Raw genomic sequence first — 22,977 nt, forward strand, 5'->3', positions numbered from 1 at the left:
TTGTGGAGCCACAAGGGTGCATTTAATGTTTTTGATAGGATTTCCATCAAGGGAGGTACGAGGCCATGTTTGCTGTGGTGACTTATGTCATGTTTGCATACTTTTACTTTAGAAGGTCAGTCAATCCACCCTTCTCAGGGTTGCCTTTTGTGGGTATGGCTAGGTTGCTTGCATGTACAAAAGTCAAGTGCATGCACTTCCCTACACTCCTAGACTAACATACAAGAGTCATGATCACTCTTGTTACCATTTTTCTATATAAGGCTGTTAAGCCTCATTGTAAAGGGTTCTCTCCCCGCTGCCTTGAGCTTTCCTATGCTCTTTCTCTTCTCTTGAAGACTTGTAATTATTTTTGGATTTCTGCAACTGTAAGTTTGGCCTTTGGCCTTTGAATGAATTGAAATTACATTCTTGCCTTCCTTCAACTTATGCATGTTGTGTATGTTTCTTTACCTTCATCCTAGGTGTATGTTTTGTGGTTCTTCTCTCCATATATGCTGTGTTAACTTTTTTTTCTGAGTGTGACTTGTGGGAATCCTTTTCCCCTCTTGACACTTAGCAAATTCTAACCTCCATACATTCGTTTGGGTCACTCATGCAACTGAAGTTTGTGCATCTCTTGGGTATTTCAGTTGATTCCTTGCGCCATTTTGAGTGGGGAGAGGAACAATCTCTTATCTAGGTGCATCACCTCCTTTGATTTCAAGCAATTCTCTTTTCCCTTTACCTCTGCAATTTGTTAGGATAGGCCTAGGAGTTAGTTTTGAAGTGTTGAGTTGGTTCAACACCTGCACCTGGATTGAGAAGGAAGCCGGCCTTCTTCGGAGATTCAACCTCTTGTGCAAGGTCCCACACTTCGGGGTTGTTTCCATGTTTCACAAGGTTGCTGAGTTGATAGCTCAACAAGGGTGCGAGCTTTTGTGATAACAATAACCAATACTTGTTGATATTATGCCAAGGCATTTGTTGGGATCATCATCGTAGAATGCTTGTGCTGCTTCCTTGCTTTTATAAATCATGCCATTGAATTTAGGTAAATGGAAAACTTCACTGATAGCTCTCTCAGATAGATAGGCAAGTTCTCTACCATCAGGTGCTACTATTATCCTTTTGTTTGCATCATAGTGCTTGGCACATTCAATGATCAACTCATTGCACTGTATAGCTGGAGGGAAGCCTGCTGCTTTCACTATCTCGCTCTCGATCATCATCCTTGAGAATCTGAAAGGCTTGGTGGTATACAAAGTTCCTTGGAACTTCTTCATGTTGATTTGGCTAAGGTTGGTGTCTCCTACATTGCCCCAAAATGATGTAATCTTGGATTCAATCGCCTCTCCCTTTGAGTCCTCCTTGATGCAAGTCTGTCGTATTCCTGCCATGCTCTACCTATGAGAGTTGTCCAAGTTAGGGTGGTGATTTGACTTTAATGGTTATAACATCCTAAAAATGCATTTTCCTCCTTAGGAGTATACAAAATCATTAAAACCTTAATGAATTACTAAAACCCTAGGCTTTTGCAAAACCATAAGTTTGTCTAAAATCTGAAAATTACCATCTAAGCTAATGGATTATGCTTTGAAATGTGCTTAGATGATCAAAATGCAATGAACCAAGTATCCTATGAAAAAAACCATAAGCAAGCAGCTGTACCAGCACTAAATAAGAGTCTGATTGTTAAGAAAAATGATCAAACAAATTTGTTTCAGACCTGCAAACTGCTTCAAAATGGACTGGTAACTTCAATTTGATTGTTCTTTTGGCAAAATTGCCCCTTATATTATGGTGCTCTTGATGTCAAATGCTTGGAGTTTGTCAAATTGCAGACGTAGGATTGCTGATCTCCCTCAAATTCGCTGTTGATCAATGATGGATTCGCTGTTGTTCAATTTGCTGATGCCTAACAGTCATAATGTCGCTGCCTTCAATGAGAAATTCGCTGATCTAGGAAGTCAATTCACTATCAAAGATGAATGAATTTTTCTATGCCTTCAATGACTTCGTCTTGCCTTGATTGAAATCGCTATCAATGATGAATTAATTTGTTGTCTTAGCAATGGTGATTTTAGCAATATCTGATTGAAGTGGAGTTGCTGCTTTGTTGATCTAATTCGCTGCCTGATCAAGATTATTCACAAAATCGATTCTATGTTGATCAAATGCAATGATCAACATAACTTTATAGTTTCTGAAAGGGGATATTGTACCTCATCACAAGGCCGACTTGGATCTCATTTTATGATTTACAAGTTAAACCTCAAGGCCGACTCGATTCTCCAATTCAAATTCAAATAAAAACATTCTTTCATCATTGTGGGGCCCATTCTCAAGGTGGTGCAAATTTTAACGTCTCCCTTTTACCTTGAATGAAATTGCATTTCCTCCTTTGGGTGGCGCAATCCTTAGTTCACACATTTAGAGGGTCATAGGAAGTAAGATCCTTAGTTCGTGGTTTTTGGGGATCACAGGAAGTGAAATCCTTAGTTCGCACATTGAGAGCTTCATTGGAAGTGTAAATGCTTAAGTCGCTCCTTGAAGAGGTCGTTGGAAATGATCAACATGCTTAGATCACTGATTTGAAACCTCAAAGGAAATCATCATGTCTTAGGTCATGCTTTGGAGAGCTCAAAGGAAGTGATTAAAATGCTTAGTTCATGGATTCAAGACATCAAAGGAAATGCTAGTTCGCTGATTGGAGCCTTTGCTGGTAATGAAAACCTTACTTTTCTCTTTTGAAGCCTCATCGGAAGTGCTTGATCCTTAGGTCGTGGATTTAGGTCTTCATCAAAAGTCATCAATTCCTTTCCAACTTGCTATCACTTGAACATCCTCCTAGAAACACACTCAACAAAATCATGATCTCAAAACAATACAATGCAAAAAACCTTAGTTCGCTGATTTGAGGGGGCAAAGGAAGTCCCAAAGCTTAGTTCGTGCTTTTGATGCCTCACTAGAAGTCTTAGTTCTTGCTTCTGGGGCTTCATCGGAAGTCCTCCAAAAATGGTAATTTTGCTGTCTTAATGCCTTTGTTCCAAGCTTCTTATGATAATTCGAACTCCAGCTCTCTCTTTCCTTAGAAATTTGAACCCTAAAAACCAACTTGCCTTAGCCAAATTTGCATTTCATTTCCATTAAAGCAAGCAAAAGATGTAAATTAATTCTCAAAATGCTGGATGTGAGATCAGCTCAAACTTATTCATCCTAAAGGATTGCTTCTAGGAACCTAACCTAAAAAACCCTAAAACTGAAAGCAAAAGAGGGGATCCCCATTTTGTGATGGGGCGATGTGTGAAATGGTCACAACAATTCCTAGTCCTATTGTACAATCTAACCTTTCAATTATGCAACTTTGCCTTATTGTTGTACTTGCTTCTACCATATGGTCAATAAGAAAATTCCCTTCAGCCATCTAATTTGTTTTGTCCACCATACATTTTGTTCAACACCATTTTAATAGTTAAAATTTTGCCATACACGATGTTCAAGATGCCGATGATTCACTTTTATGACCCTTGCTGAGTTATACTATTGAAATTCAAATAATCAATGGATTTTCTACCATATTTGACCAGCTTTTTGTAATTGGCTCTTCCTCAAACTATATAATGGGCAGAACCAAAGAATCATTCCCATCAACTGGTGAATTGACCAAAGTACATTCATTGCATATGGGGATATTAAACAATATTTTCGTAGTGAGGATAATCTTGAATTGTTTACAATGTCGCTTGGTTTCAAATTTCAATGATGAATTGGGTGAAGCATTTTCTTACTACATTGTGCAATCAGATTGGGTTCCTTGTTTGTTTAGTCGACAACCATAGTCCCTTAAATTGTATGGCCATAGGCGAATGCATTCTCCTTACTAGAAAGTCTATTGGATATGTTGGTTCTACTTGTGCTCCATGTGTACTTCTAGTTTTCCTCCTTAGCTCTTTGCTAGTGGGAAGCATCAACATCAAGGTTCTTCTTTGTCTACAATGCCTTCACTTGTTTAAAAAACCATTACAAGTTTGCAAAATCTTCTAATGTTACTGCTTGTTTTTTTGGTCGTCTGGAAGACAACTTTTCTTTTTTTTGAGGGGGGAGGGGGGTGGCAGAGAGGGAGATGATGTAGTCTGCATACAATGTGCTTATTATGTTTTGTTGATATGGTTGTATTTGGCTGTGCATTAATTGTTTGTCCACTTTTGGGTAGCTATAAAAAACAATGTGCAGATGGTTGTTTTTGCGTTGCAACCATAGAGTCATTTAAAATTTAAATAATCTTATTGTAGTCAAGGAAAGCAGTCCCGATCCTTTGCTGATCATTTTTGGTCTTCTTTTGTAAAATAATTACATGTGAACAAAGTTTTAAAACTCGGACTCGCCACGGACTTGGCAAACCAAAAATTTGGACTCGGACTCAGACTCGGACTCGTGAAAGACTCGCGAAAGACTCGGCAAAAAAAAAACCGTAGTTTTACAAAAAAACATAAAGAAATTAATGCATTTAGAGAACATAAGAGCCATAATTGAAACATTACACATGTCTTATGATCTACAAAGGCGCAATATTTGAAATTTCATCATCCATACTCATAGTTTCAACTCTAAAATGTAATAGCAGCATAAGTTTATAAATGTTTACAAAATTACATATAATGATATGTCCAACTCCAAATGTGAAAAACAACAATGAACAAACTAAAGAGAAGACTACAAACTAATGAAAAAGTCCAGTGTTCCACCGACATTTGGGACAGGGGGACGCTCAGACGGGTTTTCGGGACGGGGGGACCAAGGGCCTAAGTTTGGGGACAGCGGGGGGGACGGCGGCGGGGGGGTGGTGCTGATATAGTTATACATATACATATAGTACTTGAAAAACTAGTTTTGAAAAGATGTATGATAGTATAATAGTATAAGAATTACATTTCAAATGAAACTATAGGAAATTTGAAATACTAAATCTAAATACCAAGATTTCTTCAATGCTAATTATGTTATGTGGAGCCTAATTAGACTCGGAGGTTAAATTTTCCCTACTTCCATCAGCGCAGTTTCCCCCTATATTTTTCGACGAGGGTTTGGGGACAACGCCCCCAAGTTGGGGTCAAGGGGCATCGCCCCTTGCGTGCTCCCTGTCGCGATACAGGGCGGGGTCGAGGGGCAGCGCCCTGCGAGGCCAAAAATACTCTTATTATTTTGTAAAGGCGTCGGGTTTTATTTTTCTATTGGCCCACGTCCAATTAGGGTTACCCCTTAACCCCCAAAAAAGTCTCCGAGACGCGGCCAAAAAGGGGGGGGGGGGACGCATCCCTGTGGAACACTGAAAAACAACCCTTCAAGAGATATTTCATTCCCTCTGTTTGCCAAATGAAGGCAAAAAAATTTAAAAAACTCACTTTTAAAGCTTGCATGACGTTTTTTCTGGGTCGCGCGAGTCCTTGCAAAAGACTCGTGAGTCTTACAGATGGACTCGCCTCGTGAGTCCTTGGTGAGTCGACTCGTGGCTCCCATGGACTCGCGAGTCCGTGGCGAGTCCACGAGTCTTAAAACTATGCATGTGAATAAAGCTACAATTTTACTATTCTATCTAGTATGCATTGTTATTTCTTCATTATTTAAAATTTTAAAGTATAAGCTTAATCAGATAGAGAAGTCAACAGTATATCATGGGCTGGTGGATGATCTAAAACTTAAGCATCATATGGTTCACAACTTAGTCATTGATGGGAACACTGGGATGACTGTGGAACAAGCCTCGTCTAAAGGCTTTAATAATACAGAATTGCTGAAGTAGGCAACTGCCAAATTGATTAGGGCACACAAATTTCATTGAGAATGGGTGGAGGCTCCCTGTTGGTTGTTCATACAGATTCTTCTTAGCTTGAGTAATAGTCTAGCTATTTATGAAAATATCAGCAATTTAAGTTTTAGCTGAGTCATATGCTTGAAAAGATGTAGATTACAGGAAGCTGAGGGAGGTTGAACAATGATTAAAGGTGAGAAATTGAATACAAACTACAACAGGCTAATGATAAATTACAAAATCCTCAAGATACGGTTGGGTTGGAGTTGAGCTTGTTAAGGTTCTTGATTTTTTGAAAATTGAAGAAGTGACCTTTTTGAGAAAGAATGAATTGAGTGTTGTGACCTAATCACACATCACCCCATTCCAAATGGGGACCCCCTACTTTTTTAGGTCCTCTTGGTCTTTTTGTTTTGGTTCTTAAGGTCTTTTCGCAGCAATCCCTTCAGTCTCCCCGATCTGCAAGTGCTCCTGATGAAATTTGATCAAGTCTGCAAGTCATTTGAGCGAATTTGGCCAAGTTTGGAACTCATTCGGTCTATTTTTAGGATTTTTACCCTTCAAACTTAGGTTTGAGGTATTTTCCTTAGGGTTTTGGAAAAATCGAGTGTTGTAATGAAACCAAGATCCTTCAAGGAAGCTACCAATGAAATTTGAGCAAATTCTGAGCACTTACTATTTTTAGTAAGTTTCACTGCATCCCGAATTGTCTAAATTTGGCCAAAAATCAAACTTACTATTTTTAGCAGTTTCTATTTTTAGTAAGTTTCTATTTTTAGTCTGTCATCCTGCCCCAGTTTGCCCTAATTTTGATGTTTTGAAGTACTTACTATTTTTAGTAAGTCTATTTTTGGCAGGTTCATCACAGGTAGAGGTCCCGACACTGAAGATAGAATGATCTTGAAAATATTTGTCTAAATTCCGAAAGTCGAAATAGCAGGCTTTTGGTCAGAGAAGTGGCTAAGTGTGGAATTCTTTCCTAAAGTGGAAAAAGATCGAAAAATCTTCTAAGGCAAAGAAAATTCCACTTCAAATCCTGAAATCTAGGATGTCTAGTTCGTTGGTTCAGAACCCTGAACCTAGTTCGGTTCAACTTGGTTCTTGTTGACGTGTTTTTTTATGACTATGTCAAACACAATAAATTTACCAACGATCACCTTACTCTCTCTTGATCAAGGTTAGGCCGTATGCTAAGATTGCAAAAAAGATCAAACAGCTAACTCCAAGGTTCCTTTATACACGGACGTGACTCAATTGGCAGATGTGATTGTCGGTAATCCAAGGGGACTTACGTTTGAATTATTCTTTCACTTCTTTGCTGTGGCTGGAACTTCATCATCGGATATGGCAATTCTGCGATGCTTCTACTTCAAATGAACTAAATTGAAATGAACTGAAAATAAAGGGGAAAGGGTTAGAGGGATCTAAATCTACTCCTAAGGGCAGTGATATCAATAGGTAATGCTTTAGTGGACAAATTCCAAATAAACCAAGCTCTGCTTTGCCAAGATTAACTACAACTCCGCAAGAACCAATGCAATCTTCTGAGGATGTTGGAGGATTTTCACATTGAGAAAGTGCATTTGAATACCCAACACAACGCAATCCAAACGACTATTCACAATTGAACTTAGCACAAATTTGGGGGTTCAGGCTGTTAATGCATGGTAGCTTCGGTAAGATAAATGATTGAATGAGAGATAAATGAAGTCTCTCATTCAATCATTTATCATATCGATAATTATGATGAATAACTTCAAGCCCTCATTTGATAAACCATTCTTTATTTGTATATGATCAATCAAATTAGTTCGATCAAAATGCTTAACTGTCAATTAGCATTCTATAGCATAGAATCCCGATTTAATATCGGTTACACTATTTGTGTTCACCGATTATTAAATCTGGTTAACCATTGCAATCCGAGTTAATTCGGTTAACTCATTTAATGATAAAACAAACAATTATCGGGTAGACCAAACATCGATTAGTATCGATGTTAACTTATGTTTGCACCGATTGATATTGGGTGGTAGAATACATATACACCGATTGTTATCAGGTGTTAAGGCAAGCATTCACCGATTGGCATACACCGATTGTTATCGGGTGTTAATATAAGCATACACCATTTGGTAAATAAACGGCATGTATTATTATTATTATAGCGAAGGGGCACGATCAAGTAATGTCTTGATTAGCCATGTCTAAAAGACATGGCCGGTCAAGGCATTGCTTGACCGTACCCATTCTTCTATATATATATCAAATGGCATTTGTGAGAAAGGACATCGAAATTCATAAAAGCTCCTCTCACTTGCCATACAAAAGAAGATAGTCAGATTTATATTTTTAAATCAGTAATACATAGAACTGTTAATCCATGATAGCTTCGGTAAGATAAATGATTGAATGACAGATAAATGAAGTCTCTCATTCAATCATTTATCATATCAATAACTATGATAAACCTTCAAGCAATTAATTCCTCTTTGATAGCCATTCTACATTTGCATATAAATAACCTATTCAGTTCGATCAGACCCTTAACATTGATAATCATACTATATCTTTTGTTTATGTTCATCGATTACTAAATCTTGCATTCCGATTTGTATCGATTAACATAATTGATAATAAATAAATGATTAATCAAAACACCGATTAATATCGGGTTGTATATGCTTCAATTTATCGGGTGGCATGATAAAGGTTACCGATAGTTATCGGTTGTTAAGCCTACACCGATAGTTATCGGCTGTTAAGGCTAACCACATGCCGATAACTATCGGCTGTTAGTATTGTGCAAACATCGATAGTCATTGGTTGTTAAAGTATTTACACACCGATTGACATTAACAATGAACATGCATTTGTTTGGTATTAACAAAGAGGCATAATCAAGTAATGTCTTGATCGGTCATGATCGATCAAGGCATTGCTTGATCGTACCCCATTTGTTATATACTTATATTGAATGGCATTCGTGAGATAGGACATAGAAAACAACAAATGCTCCTCTCACCTGTCACAAACAAGAAGATAGTCAGATTCATATATTAATTCAGTAATATATATAATAAGATCATTTTAAATAGAATATAACTTGCATATTTAATGTAAATTGAACATCATTTACAAGAACAAGATAATACCAAATAGAATATAACTTGCATATTGAATGTGAATTGAACATCATTTACATGGTATCAGAGCTATAGTTAAATCGAACCTGAGGTTGTTCAATTTTACGTAAAATTCAAATCAAGCATATATTCAACATCACAATCCTATCAATGGCTAGCGCTATTAGATTTGAAGATAGACTCGAAGGAGGTGATGATTTCTCCGCATGGAAATTCAGAATTCAAATGATTCTAAAAGAAAATAAAGTCGAATCATTTGTAAAGACTAAAATTGAAGAACCTGAGACTGAACCTGACAAAGCAATTTGGAGAGAAGGAAATGATAAGGCTATCAAAATCATAGTTGATGGGGTAAGGAACAACATGATGCCCATTATAAGGAAACATGAAACAACCTTCAACATGTTCAAAGCACTTGAAGATGCTTTTGAGATATCTAATGCCAGTAGAACCTTGGCTCTAAAAAGAGAAATAAATCACATAGCCATGATAAAAGGAGAATCAGTCAATGCCTACTTCATGCGAATATCTGCCCTAAGGGATGAATTGGCAACCCTTGGATATGAGATCCAAAGCAAAGAATTAAGCCTCATTGCTCTAGATGGGTTGCCTAGCATATGGGAAACATTTGTCCAAGGCATTAGTGCAAGGGATAACTTCCCAAAATTCGATAGGCTAAAGGCTGACTGTCTCCAAGAGGAATCAAGACAAAATAAGAAAGGGATCAAACAGAAGAATATAGATGAAGATCTTCAAGTTCTAAATACAAACTCAAACAAGAAAGGCAAGCAGAAGCAATTCAAGAAGAGAAAAGGTCGTCACGGCAATAACTCCTTCAAGAAGGACCTCTCTCAGATTCAGTGTTACAGATGTGACAAATTTGGGCACTATGTTGCCAAATGTCCAGAAAGAGCTAAACAAGCCACATTTGCCAAAACAGGAAAATCCAAAAGGGAAGAGGACTCCGAGAAGTATGTACTCTATTCAACACTCACAAATCAAGCATCAAACAAAGTGAACTCCTGGGTGATCGACAGTGGCTCATCCAGACACATCACAGGATTCAGAGAAGTACTAGACTCCATGAAAGAGGAGAACGATGAGGAAGTAACTATCGGAGATGATTCTACGCACCCTGTCAAAGGAGTTGGAACCTGCACCATCAAACTAAAGTCGGGTGTATCATTACAACTTAGAGGAGTGCTATATGTTCCAGGCATCAAGAGAAATCTAGTCTCAATATCAGCACTGGAGGACAATGGATACATAGTAACCTTCATGGACAACAAAGTATTGGCTTGGCCAAAGAACTCATCCATCAAGAAAGATAAAACAATTGGTCAAAGACAAGGCTATTAGTATGAGGTATGTACAAAGCCCAACTTAGCCCTAATTCATGAGACTACAAATACCAACGAAATCTGGCATAGAAGACTAGGCCACCTAAACTTTAGAGCTTTATCATCAATGGGAGACCTTGTCACAGGTCTACCTAAGTTAAAACAATATCATTCAGGGGCATGCACAAGATGTGCCCTAGGTAAAAATACTAAGGGTACTTTTCAGAATAGTACTAGGAAAACAAGTAAAATTTTAGAGTTAGTTCATTCTGATGTATGTGGACCTATGTCCGTACCTTCATTGGGAGGATTTCTGTATTATATAATATTTGTTGATGACTACTCTAGGAAAACTTGGATCTACTTTCTGAAATGTAAAGAATCAGAAGAGATCCTTAATAGGTTTAAAGAATTCAAATCACTAACAGAGAACTACTCAGGAAATAAAATTAAAACCCTAAGAATTGACAATGGGGGGGAATACACATCAGAATTATTTAAAGAGTTTTGTAAAAATTCAGGGATTAAGAGGGAGTTAACAATACCTTATAAACCTCAACAAAATGGGATAGCTGAAAGGAAAAATAGGACAATCGTTGAAGCTGCCAAAGCTATGATTCTTGATTAGAATCTAAATATCAATCTTTGGGCAGAAGCAACTAGCACTGCTGTATATATTCAAAACAGATGTCCCCACTCTCATCTTGAAGATAAGACCCCTGAGGAAGTCTTTACTAAATAAAAACCTGATATTAGCCACCCTAGGATATTTGGATGCCCTGTCTATATTCATTTACCTAAGGAGAAAAGATTAAAATTAGAGCCTTCTGGAAAAAGGGGAATCTTTGTAGGATATAGTGAAACCTCCAAGGCTGACAGGATCTATATACTTGGTCAAAAGAATATTGAACTAAGTAGGGATGTGATCTTTGAAGAAGGCTTAGCTTTCAAAAGAGCCCAAAGCTCTCTAGACCCTGAAGTCTATATCCCCACCCCTAGCATAGATATAGATCCTACTCCTGAGCTTCAGAGGGAGAATCCTGAGGAAACTATAAGTGAAACTCAAAGTCCACCTAGAGAAAACCTCAAGAAAAGACCACTATGGACCACCAAAACTGTAGCAGAAGCTCAGAAGTTTGTTGCTCCTTCAGGAACCTTCAGGGAAAGCAAAAGGCCTAACAAATTCACTAGCTATGTTGCCCTTATGAATGATCTCTCCAAAGCCGAACCAAACAATGTATCAGAGGCTTTTGAACATCAAGTATGGAAGGATGCCATGTCTGAAGAGTATTAGTCCATTATGAAAAATGATGTTTGGGAGATTGTTCCTAGGCCAACTAAGAAATCTGTTGTTTCATCTAAATGGCTTTTTAAGATCAAACATGCTATAGACGGTAGTATTGAAAAACACAAGGCTAGATTTGTAGCTAGAGGTTTCTCTCAAAGGGAAGGAATAGATTATGAAGAAACTTTTGCACCTGTTGCCAGATATACATCAGTAAGAGCTGTATTATCCATTGCAGCAGCTAAGGGGTGGAAGGTACACCAGATGGATGTTAAGACAACATTTCTAAATGGTGAGATCTCAGAAGAAGTCTACCTAGAGCAACCTGAAGGGTTTGAAATCTATGATGCAGAGTCTCATGTGTGCACACTCAAGAAAGCTCTCTATGGGCTTAAACAGGCTCCCAGGGCCTGGTATGAAAGAATTGACACCTATCTCTCAATACTAGGCGTCTCTAAAATGATGCAGATCCTAATCTCAAAGAAATAAAGGTGATATGCTAATGTTGATTTTATATGTTGATGACTTATTAATCACATGAAATGATCATCTTATAGATCAATGCAAGAAAGATCTATCCAAAGAATTTGATATGAAGGACTTAGGACTCCTTCATTACTTCCTAGGATTGGAAGTATGGCAGAATTCTGACAACATTATACTAAACCAAGGAAAGTATACCTTGGATATAGAGAAAAGATTCAGAATGCTAAACTGTAGGCCCATGACCTTTCCTATGGAAACCAATTTACATAAATTTAAAGAAGCAACAACAGAGTCACAACCCACTGACTCTACTCAATACAGACAAATGATTGGGCCCTTGATGTACCTGGTGAATACAAGGCCAAATATCTGTTATGCAGTTAATGCCTTAAGCCAATTCATGTGTGAACCTAAGGAGATACACCTAGTTGCAGTAAAGCACATCATGAGATACCTACAAGGTACTCTAAACCTTGGTCTCAAATATGAGAAAGTTGACATAAACCTACATGGATTTATAGATTCAGATTGGGCTGGATGTGTATCTGACAAAAAAAGCACCTCAGGGTGTTGCTTCAGTCTGGGTTCAGCCATGATATCTTGGATCAGCAGGAAACAGTCCTCTGTAGCTCAAAGCTCCACCGAGGCAGAATACATTGTAGCTTCTATGGCTGCTCGAGAGGCAGTATGGCTTAGAAAGTTGCTTGTGGGGTTGTTTGGAGAACCTATGAAACCCACTATTATACACTGTGACAATCAAAGCTGCATAAAACTTTCAGTTAACCCAGTGTTCCATGACAGATCCAAGCATATTGAAATCCCATACCACTATGTGCGAGATATGGTAGACAGAAATGTAATTCAATCAGAATATGTTTGTACAAAAGATCAAACGGCAGATATTCTGACCAAACCTCTTTCCAGGGTGAAGGTTGATCACTTCAGAAAAGGTTTAGGTATGATAGAAAGGTAATTTGCTTTGTAATCTGTATTTACATATCAATAAGATGTTTGATGTGTAAACTTCTTTGTCATGATAGGACATTTTGGATTTTTATCCCCTGAGTTCATATTTAAGAGGTGACGATCTATCAAGGTAATGAACACTTGTATGGAGACATTATAAGGTGACGATCTTATAATGTCCAAACCAGTTATCATGTTGGATCTCTGGTGTATCATGGATGAGCCATGATTGTGTTGTGGTAAAACATTTATATGAAATGTTAGTGCACCTACCACAACTTGGATAAAGATGAGAATTGAATATTTTCTCATACGATTATCCTTAAGTATTGCGTGCTTAGGCAATACTGATATCACGTGTTAAGGTGATATCTTGTCATCACAAGATTGATGTGATTATTTTTTGCACATAGCATCGAGATTATGGTTAATTTTTTTAATATTTTTATCATTTTTTTAAAGCCAAACCCCAGGGATTACTGAACAAAGGGTTCCCCAAAAAAGCTAACCCCAATACTAAGGCTAACTATTATGGGAACTTAGCCTCGACCAGATGGTGCTTGTAGTTGGTTGTGGCTACATGCAGCCTTTTGGAATGGAGGTATCTGAAGAATACAACTCAAATCTTTTCGTTTGATTAGCACAAAAAATTTCTTATGTGATATTCATGAGGTTTTCTGATGAGAAAGGATCCACATTTCAGTTGTTTCTCGTCTTCAGATGACTCTAGATTTGACAATGTTTTGGACGATGAGTTGGGATACTATAACTCATCTTTTGTGCTCCTACTGCCATATTGTTGTTTTTGTGCATAGTGATATGCAGCTGTTTGTTTAGCTACTTTTTCTCTTCTATTTTGTCTTGAATATTCCTTTTAATTTAAATAGTCTAATAGAGCCTCTCGCTAGATAGTATTATTAAGAAATCTTGCCAGATTTGTTAGATTCAGTTTTGATTTTTCAAATCCATAGAAATTTTACCGATATTTTGCAAAATTCTGGATTTTCAAAATTTTTGGCCTTTGAATGAATTTTCAAACCTAATAACTACGCTAGTTAGAAAGCTTTTCTGGCAGCTTTGTGACTTGAAGATCTGATCAAAAGATAGGCTCTATCATGATATAGCTAGCTAAAATAAGAGGGTCTTGTAATCAAAAACTTAATCTAGAATGAATTTGTCAAATTTGGAACAAATTGATGTTATTTTATTTGAAACCTCTCTTCTAAACTTCTAGCTTCTATTGGACTTGCAATTTGTGGTTATTGCTTATCTGTGGGACAAGAGATCCACTTTTTATATTCAACTTTTTGAAAAAGAAAATGTAATTGCTATCTAAGAAACAACCAAAGTAAACGTTAGAATTTAGAATACTATATTTTTATACATCTAACCATGGTTGAACTACTCGCCAAAAGAAAAAACTCGGTGAAAACTCGACAATTAAAAAAATTGTTTAAATTAAATTAGAAATGCATTTTTTTTGCAAAATTCAATGAGGAGATGCATCCAATGAGTCAATAAATGAGTACACAAAAGAAACAAGCTGAGTCTAGATATATTTAATTCATTTAAATGCAAATTAGGTACAAAATCGCATCCTCATATGGAATCTTGATGGCTGGAAACAAAATAGCAAACAGTGTTTGTAAAACTAAAAGTAAATGCATCAATACAATTACATCTTCCTCTTCCCAACTCTTGTAAAAACTAGGGGAGAGGTCGAGCTGGAGGGTCTAGTCCTAGGAGTCCACTATGGCTACGCCTCCTCATTCAACATGACAGGTTGTGGCTCGACCTCCATCTTGGTTGTAGGTCTAGCTGCTCTTGGCACTGGCAATGACTCATCATCCTCATACTCAATGTCATCCAATGTGAATCCAAATCCATCCCCCTCCTCCATAGCTTGCCTCTCCAAATCATAGATGTCATTCTCGGTAAACAATGGAAGCTACTCCTACGATGCCTAATCACTGTACAGATCTATATCATCCAAATCATTTGGATCAGCTGGTGTTTCCTCTACCTTCCTTGTGCACATTGGAAGATTATATTTTACAAAGACAAGGTCACTGAGGTGTTTTTGAGCTAACTGCTCCTCTTTGTGTGGATGGCCTCGAACAAGCTCCAATTGTGCTCACAATTGGATGAACTACAAGGCTTGCATAAGATTCTAATGGCAAATTTTGGGAGATTTGGGGTATTTCCACCCCAACTTCACCACCAAGCATCTTCAAAATAAAATATTGAAGAGTTAGAAAGCAAAGTGAAAACACATTTTATCAAATTATCAATAGTTGTAACTTGTAAACTTGTAAATTTGAAATTTGTAGCTTGTAAGATACATGTGAAAGACTCCAAATATTATATCTTGGGTTTGAGTGGTTCTTCCTCTCTTGGCCAGCTCTAAAGAGAATAGCTTATCGCTTGCTTCCTTGTAAATTTGGAATTCGGCCACAATGAGGTCTCTCACCTCAACCTTAGGTATCATCCGTTGAATACATGTAGTGAGGCCCTCCATGACCTCTCCATTGGGATCTAAGTAGGAATCCTCGAACTTAAAACGGGGGTTGAGGATAAATCTTGCTGCATGAATGGGTTGGTGGAGTTGATTGTTCCACCTCCTATCAATAATTTCTGAGACAGAATCAAATTTGAGGTTGTCCCCCTTGTAGTAATTTTTGATAGACTCCTTGGCTCTATCCATAGCCTCATAAACATACCCCATTGGGGTTTGATCGCCATCTACCAAGCGGAGAACTCTAACCAAGGGCTTCAACATCTACAATTGAAAAATACGAATTACAAAAGGATTAATCATTAAAGTTACAAATTAATAATGAGAGACTTGAATAAAAAAAAATTAAATATTTATGATTTGAAGTTACCTTCACAATTTCTGTAGCTCCTTGTGCAAATATGTTGTCGAAGACTATGCATGCAACACCCTCTCCTTCAGGCTTCTTTGAATAAATTAAGTCTAGCCATGCTTGAATCGCAAACATTTGTTCTAAAGCCGTCAATGCATCAAGAATGCTTTGCAACGTTAAGAAAATTGTTGCAAACCTTGTGACACCCGCTCTTATCAACTCTTTCCCTTGGGTATGTTCTCTCATCAAGTGAAGAACCCAAGGGTGATTGTAGATGTATTTAGTGATCCTCTTTGCATCCTTTACAAATGGTGTCACCCAATCAAGTTTTCCTATGTCCTCCAAAAGAAGGTCAAGGACATGTGTTGCACAAGGTGTCCAAAAAAGAGTTGGGTGTTTCTCTTGGAGGATTCTACCTACTACTACATATGTTGTTGCATTATCGGTTATTATTTGCACCACATTTTCAACTCCCACCTCTATGACTATTTGCTCCAATATTAGAGCCAAAGTTTCAATATTTTTCACTTTGTTGGAGGCATCCACCGATTTCAAGAAAACCACATTATTCTTGCAAGCAACCAAAAAATTAATGATAGTGTGGTTTTTGCCATCTTTCCACCCATCGGAAAGAATAGTGTGGTCATATTTTTTCCATTATTTTCTTTGGTCTTCCACCACTTGTCTTTCCCTATCAAGTGCATTTGTGAGCAACCTACAGGTACGAAGTGAAATAAAGTCTTAGTACACAATTTTGATAAAAAAAACAAGTAAAACATTTAAAAATTAAAACAAGTGGATTAAGTTACTCACCTCCCACCCAAGTTCTTGTGAGAAGGGGCCTCGTATCCTTTTCCCAAAACTGTCAATGCGGTAACCAAATTAAGCCAATAAGGATTGTCTACCACATTGAATGGGATGTTGTTGAAGTACCAAAAATCAGCACATGAAATGTTTGTTTGTTCATGCACCTCCCTATTCCACCCAGTTGCCTCTAATGATGGTTGTGCTCCAGGTGTGTTCCTGTGCACAAAATAATCACCTATAGATTGTGGCACTGATGGTGGTGCAGCTGGTGCTCTACTAGAAGTAGCTGAAGTGGTAGCCAAGGTGGTGTTGGATTTGCGAATAGGTGGGCCATGAAGTGTAATGTCCCCATTTCAGATTTACCTCATTTAGTCATGAGACAACAATTCCAATTCAAAATGAGAATTGTAATATGTAATTTCCTTAAATCTGAAGACATTTCATTTTAAATTTTTTAACTTAAAAGTCTAAGACTAATTCGGAGCATAGAACTTATCTTGATAGCCTTGATGGATTTTTCTATACTCCAATCTGCATGCATTCTTCTTTGTAAATCTTCTATAAATGCTTCAAAGTCTGCTCCAAAATTCTTTATAGATCTTCCACTGATCTTCTTAATACTTATCCTTTATTTCCAGGTGTGTGTGATCTAATCCATCTTCTCTTCTTCAATATAGATCTTCAATGTTGTTCCGAACATCCTTTTAAACCATGTGTTGACTCTTACTATTGACCATGATTTACTGTATCTTTATCTGATTGGTATCCCACAAGTAGTGGAGAATGGGTAAAAAAAACAAGTAATTTTCCCAAACAAAATCTTCAATCTTCAACATGCTGTTGACTCCTCTTAGACTTTTGTTGACCGTTTGGTAATGCTGATTGCTCAAATCACAATCAATAATCTGCAGATTCCTTGTGAAAACTTAAGTGGGGCTGAAGTAAAAAACACAACTAATAAAGTCTTCTGAATGGGTCCCATTCCATTTAGTGGAGCTGCTGCAAAAAACACAACAATAATTGTGGAATCTCCAAAAACTCTTTCCAAGTGCTGCAATCACCGTTTGAGGCTTCTTTTATTATAGGAATCAGAATAACAAGTACTCAGCTGCTGATTGTTTGGGGCCCACAAAGCACTTTTGGAAAGCTTATTTTAATATTAATAAATCTGAAGTTTTATTGAAGCCCTCTTACTTCAATTCTGATATTTATGTCAGATCAAATGGTATTGGTAATTCTTCAAATATTATCCTTCCTTCTGGTTCTTTAAGACCATTGATGCCCTTCGAAGAATGGATTCAATAACCATTATATAGCTCACAAAACTGAATGGTAACATCCTTTGGACGTTAGGAGACATATCCCTTTGAACTTAAACAGATTGCACCTTTTCAGATTTGATGGGGTACAACTCTTTAGTAAGCGATTTCCTTCATCACTATTGTTTGGTGCTGATTACTCTATCACCATATTGCTTAATTAACATAATTGTTGTTATGTATCATCTGTTGCCTTTGCTACTATAGCTCGTGCCTTTAGCAATCATGGCTCTCATACTTGATATCTCATGGATACTGATTGCACTATCTTATTGCATCGGCTGATTGACTAGTCAATCGCTGTAAATTAGTGATAGGAACGTTTATCATTCATTTGCTATACCCGATATTGTTTTTTTCAAATCCTCCGACTCTTGTGTGGTTCATATTACTTTCTTCTACCGTCCCTTGTAGATGTGCGACACCTATCTATTCTGATAATTCTAATCACCGCTTCTTGGTTCCATCATTTATAATCTATCTTTGTATGACTATCGATTCTATGATATTCAATGTCTTTTTGACTATTCCTTTATTTACGAATTGACTTATCAATAGTTGGTACAGAAGTAGTATGTTTGACTGTAGGCCTTAGATATGCTTGATCGATGCTTAACATACAAGCTTTTGACTGTTGTGTATTAGTCTTCAAAATATTTGGAATACCTACCCTTTGCATTAGTGACATTAAGAGCCTTCCTTCCTTATGAGTTCATGATGCTCCTGATTATCACTTGGTCTATCTTTTTGGGTCAAAGATGGGGACATGACACAAAGAGAGCCCACTATGCCCTGAAGTGTTGCTTCTTCTTCTTCAAGGTCGATTGGAGCACCTTGAGATTCAGCTATGGATGCTCTCATGGCTAGTTTTGCCTCCCCCCCTTTACAACTTTTTCTCTTCCCCGGCTGCAAGTGAGGCATTAATTTTTCTTTTTATTTCCTCTGTGGCCCTAGGACAACCCCTAGCATCATGCTTACTGATGCTTGCAAGGTGCTATTTGAGGTGGTTTATGCCTCCATGACATAGTTTTTCACATGTAATGCATATTATCGACCCAAGTTCTGGTCCTTCAGAGGCATATTTCTAAGCCTCGTCTCTAGCACCTTTAGGATGAGTGCCTGCCTATCTAGATGGGCATGCATCTAATGACGGGGCAGGCCCTGAAGTTGAACCAACTGTAGAATCTTCTCTATTTGCCATTATAAATTAACGGTTAACCTACACATACAAAGTGAAAACACAGTTAATATTTTAATAAAAAAATTTAGCAAACAAACTAAATTAGTTTAAATAATATTAGACATCATTGAAACTTGAAAAAAAAAAGTGTTAGGGTTTGAATTTTTTTTTAAAAGTAGAGATTCTTGAAAAAACAGTGAAAAAGTCAATAAAAATTGTCAAAAAATGGTGTTAAATCCTGTTCATTGGACTCTAAATCAATTTAGAGTACTTAGGAAAGGCCATTGTCGATTTTCTATTAACCTAGATGCAACAAAAAAAAAATGTTTTAAAAAAACATATAAAAAAAAATCAGAAAACCTACCTAGGAATCCAATTTTGCTTCGAAATCCACTACAAATCTGCTCCAAATCTGCTCCAAATCAACTAAAATTGATGCAAATCGTGTTGGAGAGGCTTGGGAGGCTATTTTTCCTCTTGAGCAGCAAAAGAGAACCAAAAAAATGAAATTAAAACATACTTTTTGATGTCACTGCCCTTTTACAGCTGCGCATGCGAGTTTTTGGCATGGACTAGTATTAAATATTTGTCTATGAGACGATGATGATGGATCGATTGTGATCCAAATTGCCAGTGCAATCAAATTTTTCTCTGTACAAGTTATAATTAGAAGCATTCTTTTTTTTTATTAACAACCATGGAAGCCTTAAATATCCATAAAATAACATATCTTGAGTGTATATTTGAAAATTTTAAATAACTAACTGTTAATTTAAAGTATTCGTCTTTGAGATGGTGATGATGGATCACAGGGTGTGATCCGAACAGCCAATGCAATCAAATTCTTCTTTATACAGGTTCTAACTAGGAGCATTTTTTATTTTCTATATTAAGGACCATGGAAGCTTCAATTCTCTGAAAAAAAGCACATTTTTAGTGTTATTTGAAAAAAAGCACATTTTTAGTGTTATTTGAAAAAAAACACATTTTTAGTGTTATTTGGAAAAAAACATTCTAATCTGCAAGCATTGTCTATTTTTGGAGTATTAGTATTGCATGCTTTTATTAAGAATTCTGTGTAGAACTGTTACCTCTTAAAATTAATAGCGTGCAGAATTTTTTCACATTGTTAATAAGCATAAAAAAGTTATTGTTGAGATTAGCAATTTTATTTCTAATGTAAGAAGTCTCATCAATTTTTATTTCTTTAAGGATGAAACTAAATATAGAAAAGGTTATATTTACTTCTTAAACTGTTTTGTTTTCCTTTTATCTATCATTGTTAGTTTGGAATTGATCAGTATATTGTTTCTGTTTTGTAGGTACAAAAGATCTCGATTAGACATGTTTTTCAGTGTGTCTCCCCCCAGTGTGTATATCAGAATTGTCAGACTCTCAAAGGGATCTTTCGACATGGGATGAAATGCAAAACTGGTGCTACACAGGGCTGCACCCATTGTCGGAAGATGTGGCATATGTTAAATTTACATGCACGAGCTTGCAAGGAATCTGAATGTTGTGTTCCCCGTTGCATGTATGCTCATGATCCATTTTAGGTCGTGTCCTTTTTGTTATGTGTATCCTAGGATTATGCTTTTAAATTCTAGTAAATTACCATATATAGGCACAATTAAATCAATGTGTGGGTAGCATATATGTTACAACTACATGCACAAGGTTTATGCTGTGTTCTCTGTTGGATGTACATTCATGACCCATACTAGGCCACGTGAATTTGTTTTGGTATATTGTATCCTAGGATTCTGATGCTATATTCTAGTAAAATGCCATATATAGGTACAGTTAGACTAATGTGTGGGAAGCGAACATAATACACTAGTGTATCAGTTCAATTGTTTCAATTTATTTAATTGTGTTTGCTTATTTTTCAGGGATTTGAAGCAACAGTGGAGGTCTCAAAATCAAATGGAATTAAGGCGCAGTGCTGATGTTACTTAAAAAATGAGGCAAAGGACTGGAAAGATCACTGGAAACTTTAATTTATCAATGTACGATAAGTTCAAGTGACCTTCAAAGAAAAATGATTCAATTAAATGACATTAATTCTTGAAAATATTTTAGGCCAGTTTCTGATTAGATAGTAAAAAATTTATGAGCAATTTTCGTTGCTATTTTGATTTGTTTTTTAATTTTTCCAACAATGTCAGTCAACATCTCTAATTCGCATCTGAACTGCATAAATAAATGATGCTCAATTGTTTTGGCAGACACAATGTGTTGGCCCTGGAGAGCTGTATGGTGAATTTGACACTTCACATACCTGTCATTCCCACTGAAGTTAGGTTTGGCTGTTGGCATTATGAGGCAGACCAAATGCTGATAAAAGGATTATGCATTTGATCAACATGAGGGAAATGCACAGGCTCCAGTATGTTTTCACTAGCATAAAATTTATTTTGTTGGCCATGTACACTGTGTCAACTGGGATTTGATATTTGCTTTCTTTGCTTTGCATTTATTTTGTTTTTTAGTTAACTTGATGTTTCTTTTGATGGTATTTTGACAAAGAAAGTGGCTTTATATCCTGATCGTGCAGTTGAGATGACTTGTTGTAGTAGAGCCCAAGGATAAAGATGCAATCATGCAAAGTTAGTTATTTGTCACTCAGGTATCTCTAAGCCTTTTCCAAGGCACTCACTTCTTATGGGACACATTATAAGAAGAAATTTTCAAGAAATGTTAAACAAGAATTGAACTGATGTTTCAGGTCATACTGTGTGGACCATCATTATGATAAGCGACAAGGTTTACATATTGGAGCTTCTTGTATAGGTGAACTGAAATATAAAAGGCGGGAAGAACCTTTACAGGCACATAAGTATATGTAAAGAATGCATGATGAGATGTAATTAATTATTTTTTACCATCCATTCTTATTATAAAAGCAAAAATTAAATAACACAAATGGCTTTTTTTAAGTTGCAATTCTTGTTTATTGTCCCAATCTCTATATTTCTTGTCATCTTCCTTTTTACTAAATGATCTTCCTCAACAAGAAAGTTTCCCTTATATGTACAGTTTTATATAAATGTTCTGCAGGTGTCGAGGTTTTTCTATGACAATAATGAACATACAATGTTCATTTCTTTGGAAAAGGCACACTCCCTTTCTTAAATGTAATGGGAATCATAAGAGCAACAAATGCAAAGACACCATTCTTGAGCTTTTGATCAAGCAGGTTTTTTGAGAAGATCCCTTTGTTGGGAAAATAATTCATAAATGATTTGACTCCATCTTCAGAATCCATTGGCACCTAGTTGTGTAAGGATATGTAACATTTACAGCATGAATCCAAGACATGATAGGGATGTTTACGCAGTTTGAATCTTTGCAATGATTGCATTCAAAAGGATGACCTTGTGAAGCATTCCCAAAGAGTGTTGACTCATCTTTTTATTCCTTTGTGATGTGGAAATTTAAAATTTAAAGAGCATAGTGCTTTAGAGGTATCAATATAAAATAAAATAACTTGGTTTTGAGTCCTTATATGTTTTAAAATGATACTTCATTTTTACTAGCAATAGACTAGAACTTTTATTTTGGGAGAGAAATATCTTCTCGCACATCCTAAGAGTTGTGAATTATTGATTCAAGCCCTTAGTTGAATTATTTCAAGCTATGGATATGGTATTTTCCACCTTTTGGGGGAGTAGAAAATTTTCCCATTTTTGATATCCATTGACACTATCATTGCTTTTAAATAGATAAAGTCACCAAAATCAAGTCAACATGTCTGCTTAAAAGAGTTTCCATGGGTAGTCATGTTTCT

General features: G+C 36.6%; 1 protein-coding gene across 7 annotated transcripts in view; it reads left to right on the forward strand.

Moving 5' to 3' along the window:
- The window catches only part of LOC131067441 (histone acetyltransferase HAC12), a 145,223-nt gene extending 122,535 nt beyond the window's left edge, over positions 1-22,688 (forward strand). For 5 of the 7 annotated variants that reach the window (XM_058002465.2, XM_058002487.2, XM_058002477.2 and 2 more), the window contains 6 exons: positions 20,510-20,721; positions 21,080-21,196; positions 21,416-21,576; positions 21,745-21,816; positions 21,916-22,053; positions 22,248-22,682. In XM_058002465.2, coding sequence (XP_057858448.2) covers positions 20,510-20,721; positions 21,080-21,146 — 279 coding nt within the window. In that variant the 3' untranslated portion in view covers positions 21,147-21,196; positions 21,416-21,576; positions 21,745-21,816; positions 21,916-22,053; positions 22,248-22,682. Of the gene's footprint in view, positions 1-20,509; positions 20,722-21,079; positions 21,197-21,415; positions 21,577-21,744; positions 21,817-21,915; positions 22,054-22,247 lie in introns of all 7 variants that reach the window. The other 2 variants (XM_058002457.2, XM_058002469.2) reach the window with 2 other exon arrangements.
- The last annotated feature ends 289 nt before the right edge of the window (positions 22,689-22,977 follow it).

Source organism: Cryptomeria japonica, chromosome 5 (genome assembly GCF_030272615.1).
Source record: "Cryptomeria japonica chromosome 5, Sugi_1.0, whole genome shotgun sequence".
NCBI classification, from domain to species: domain Eukaryota; kingdom Viridiplantae; phylum Streptophyta; class Pinopsida; order Cupressales; family Cupressaceae; genus Cryptomeria; species Cryptomeria japonica.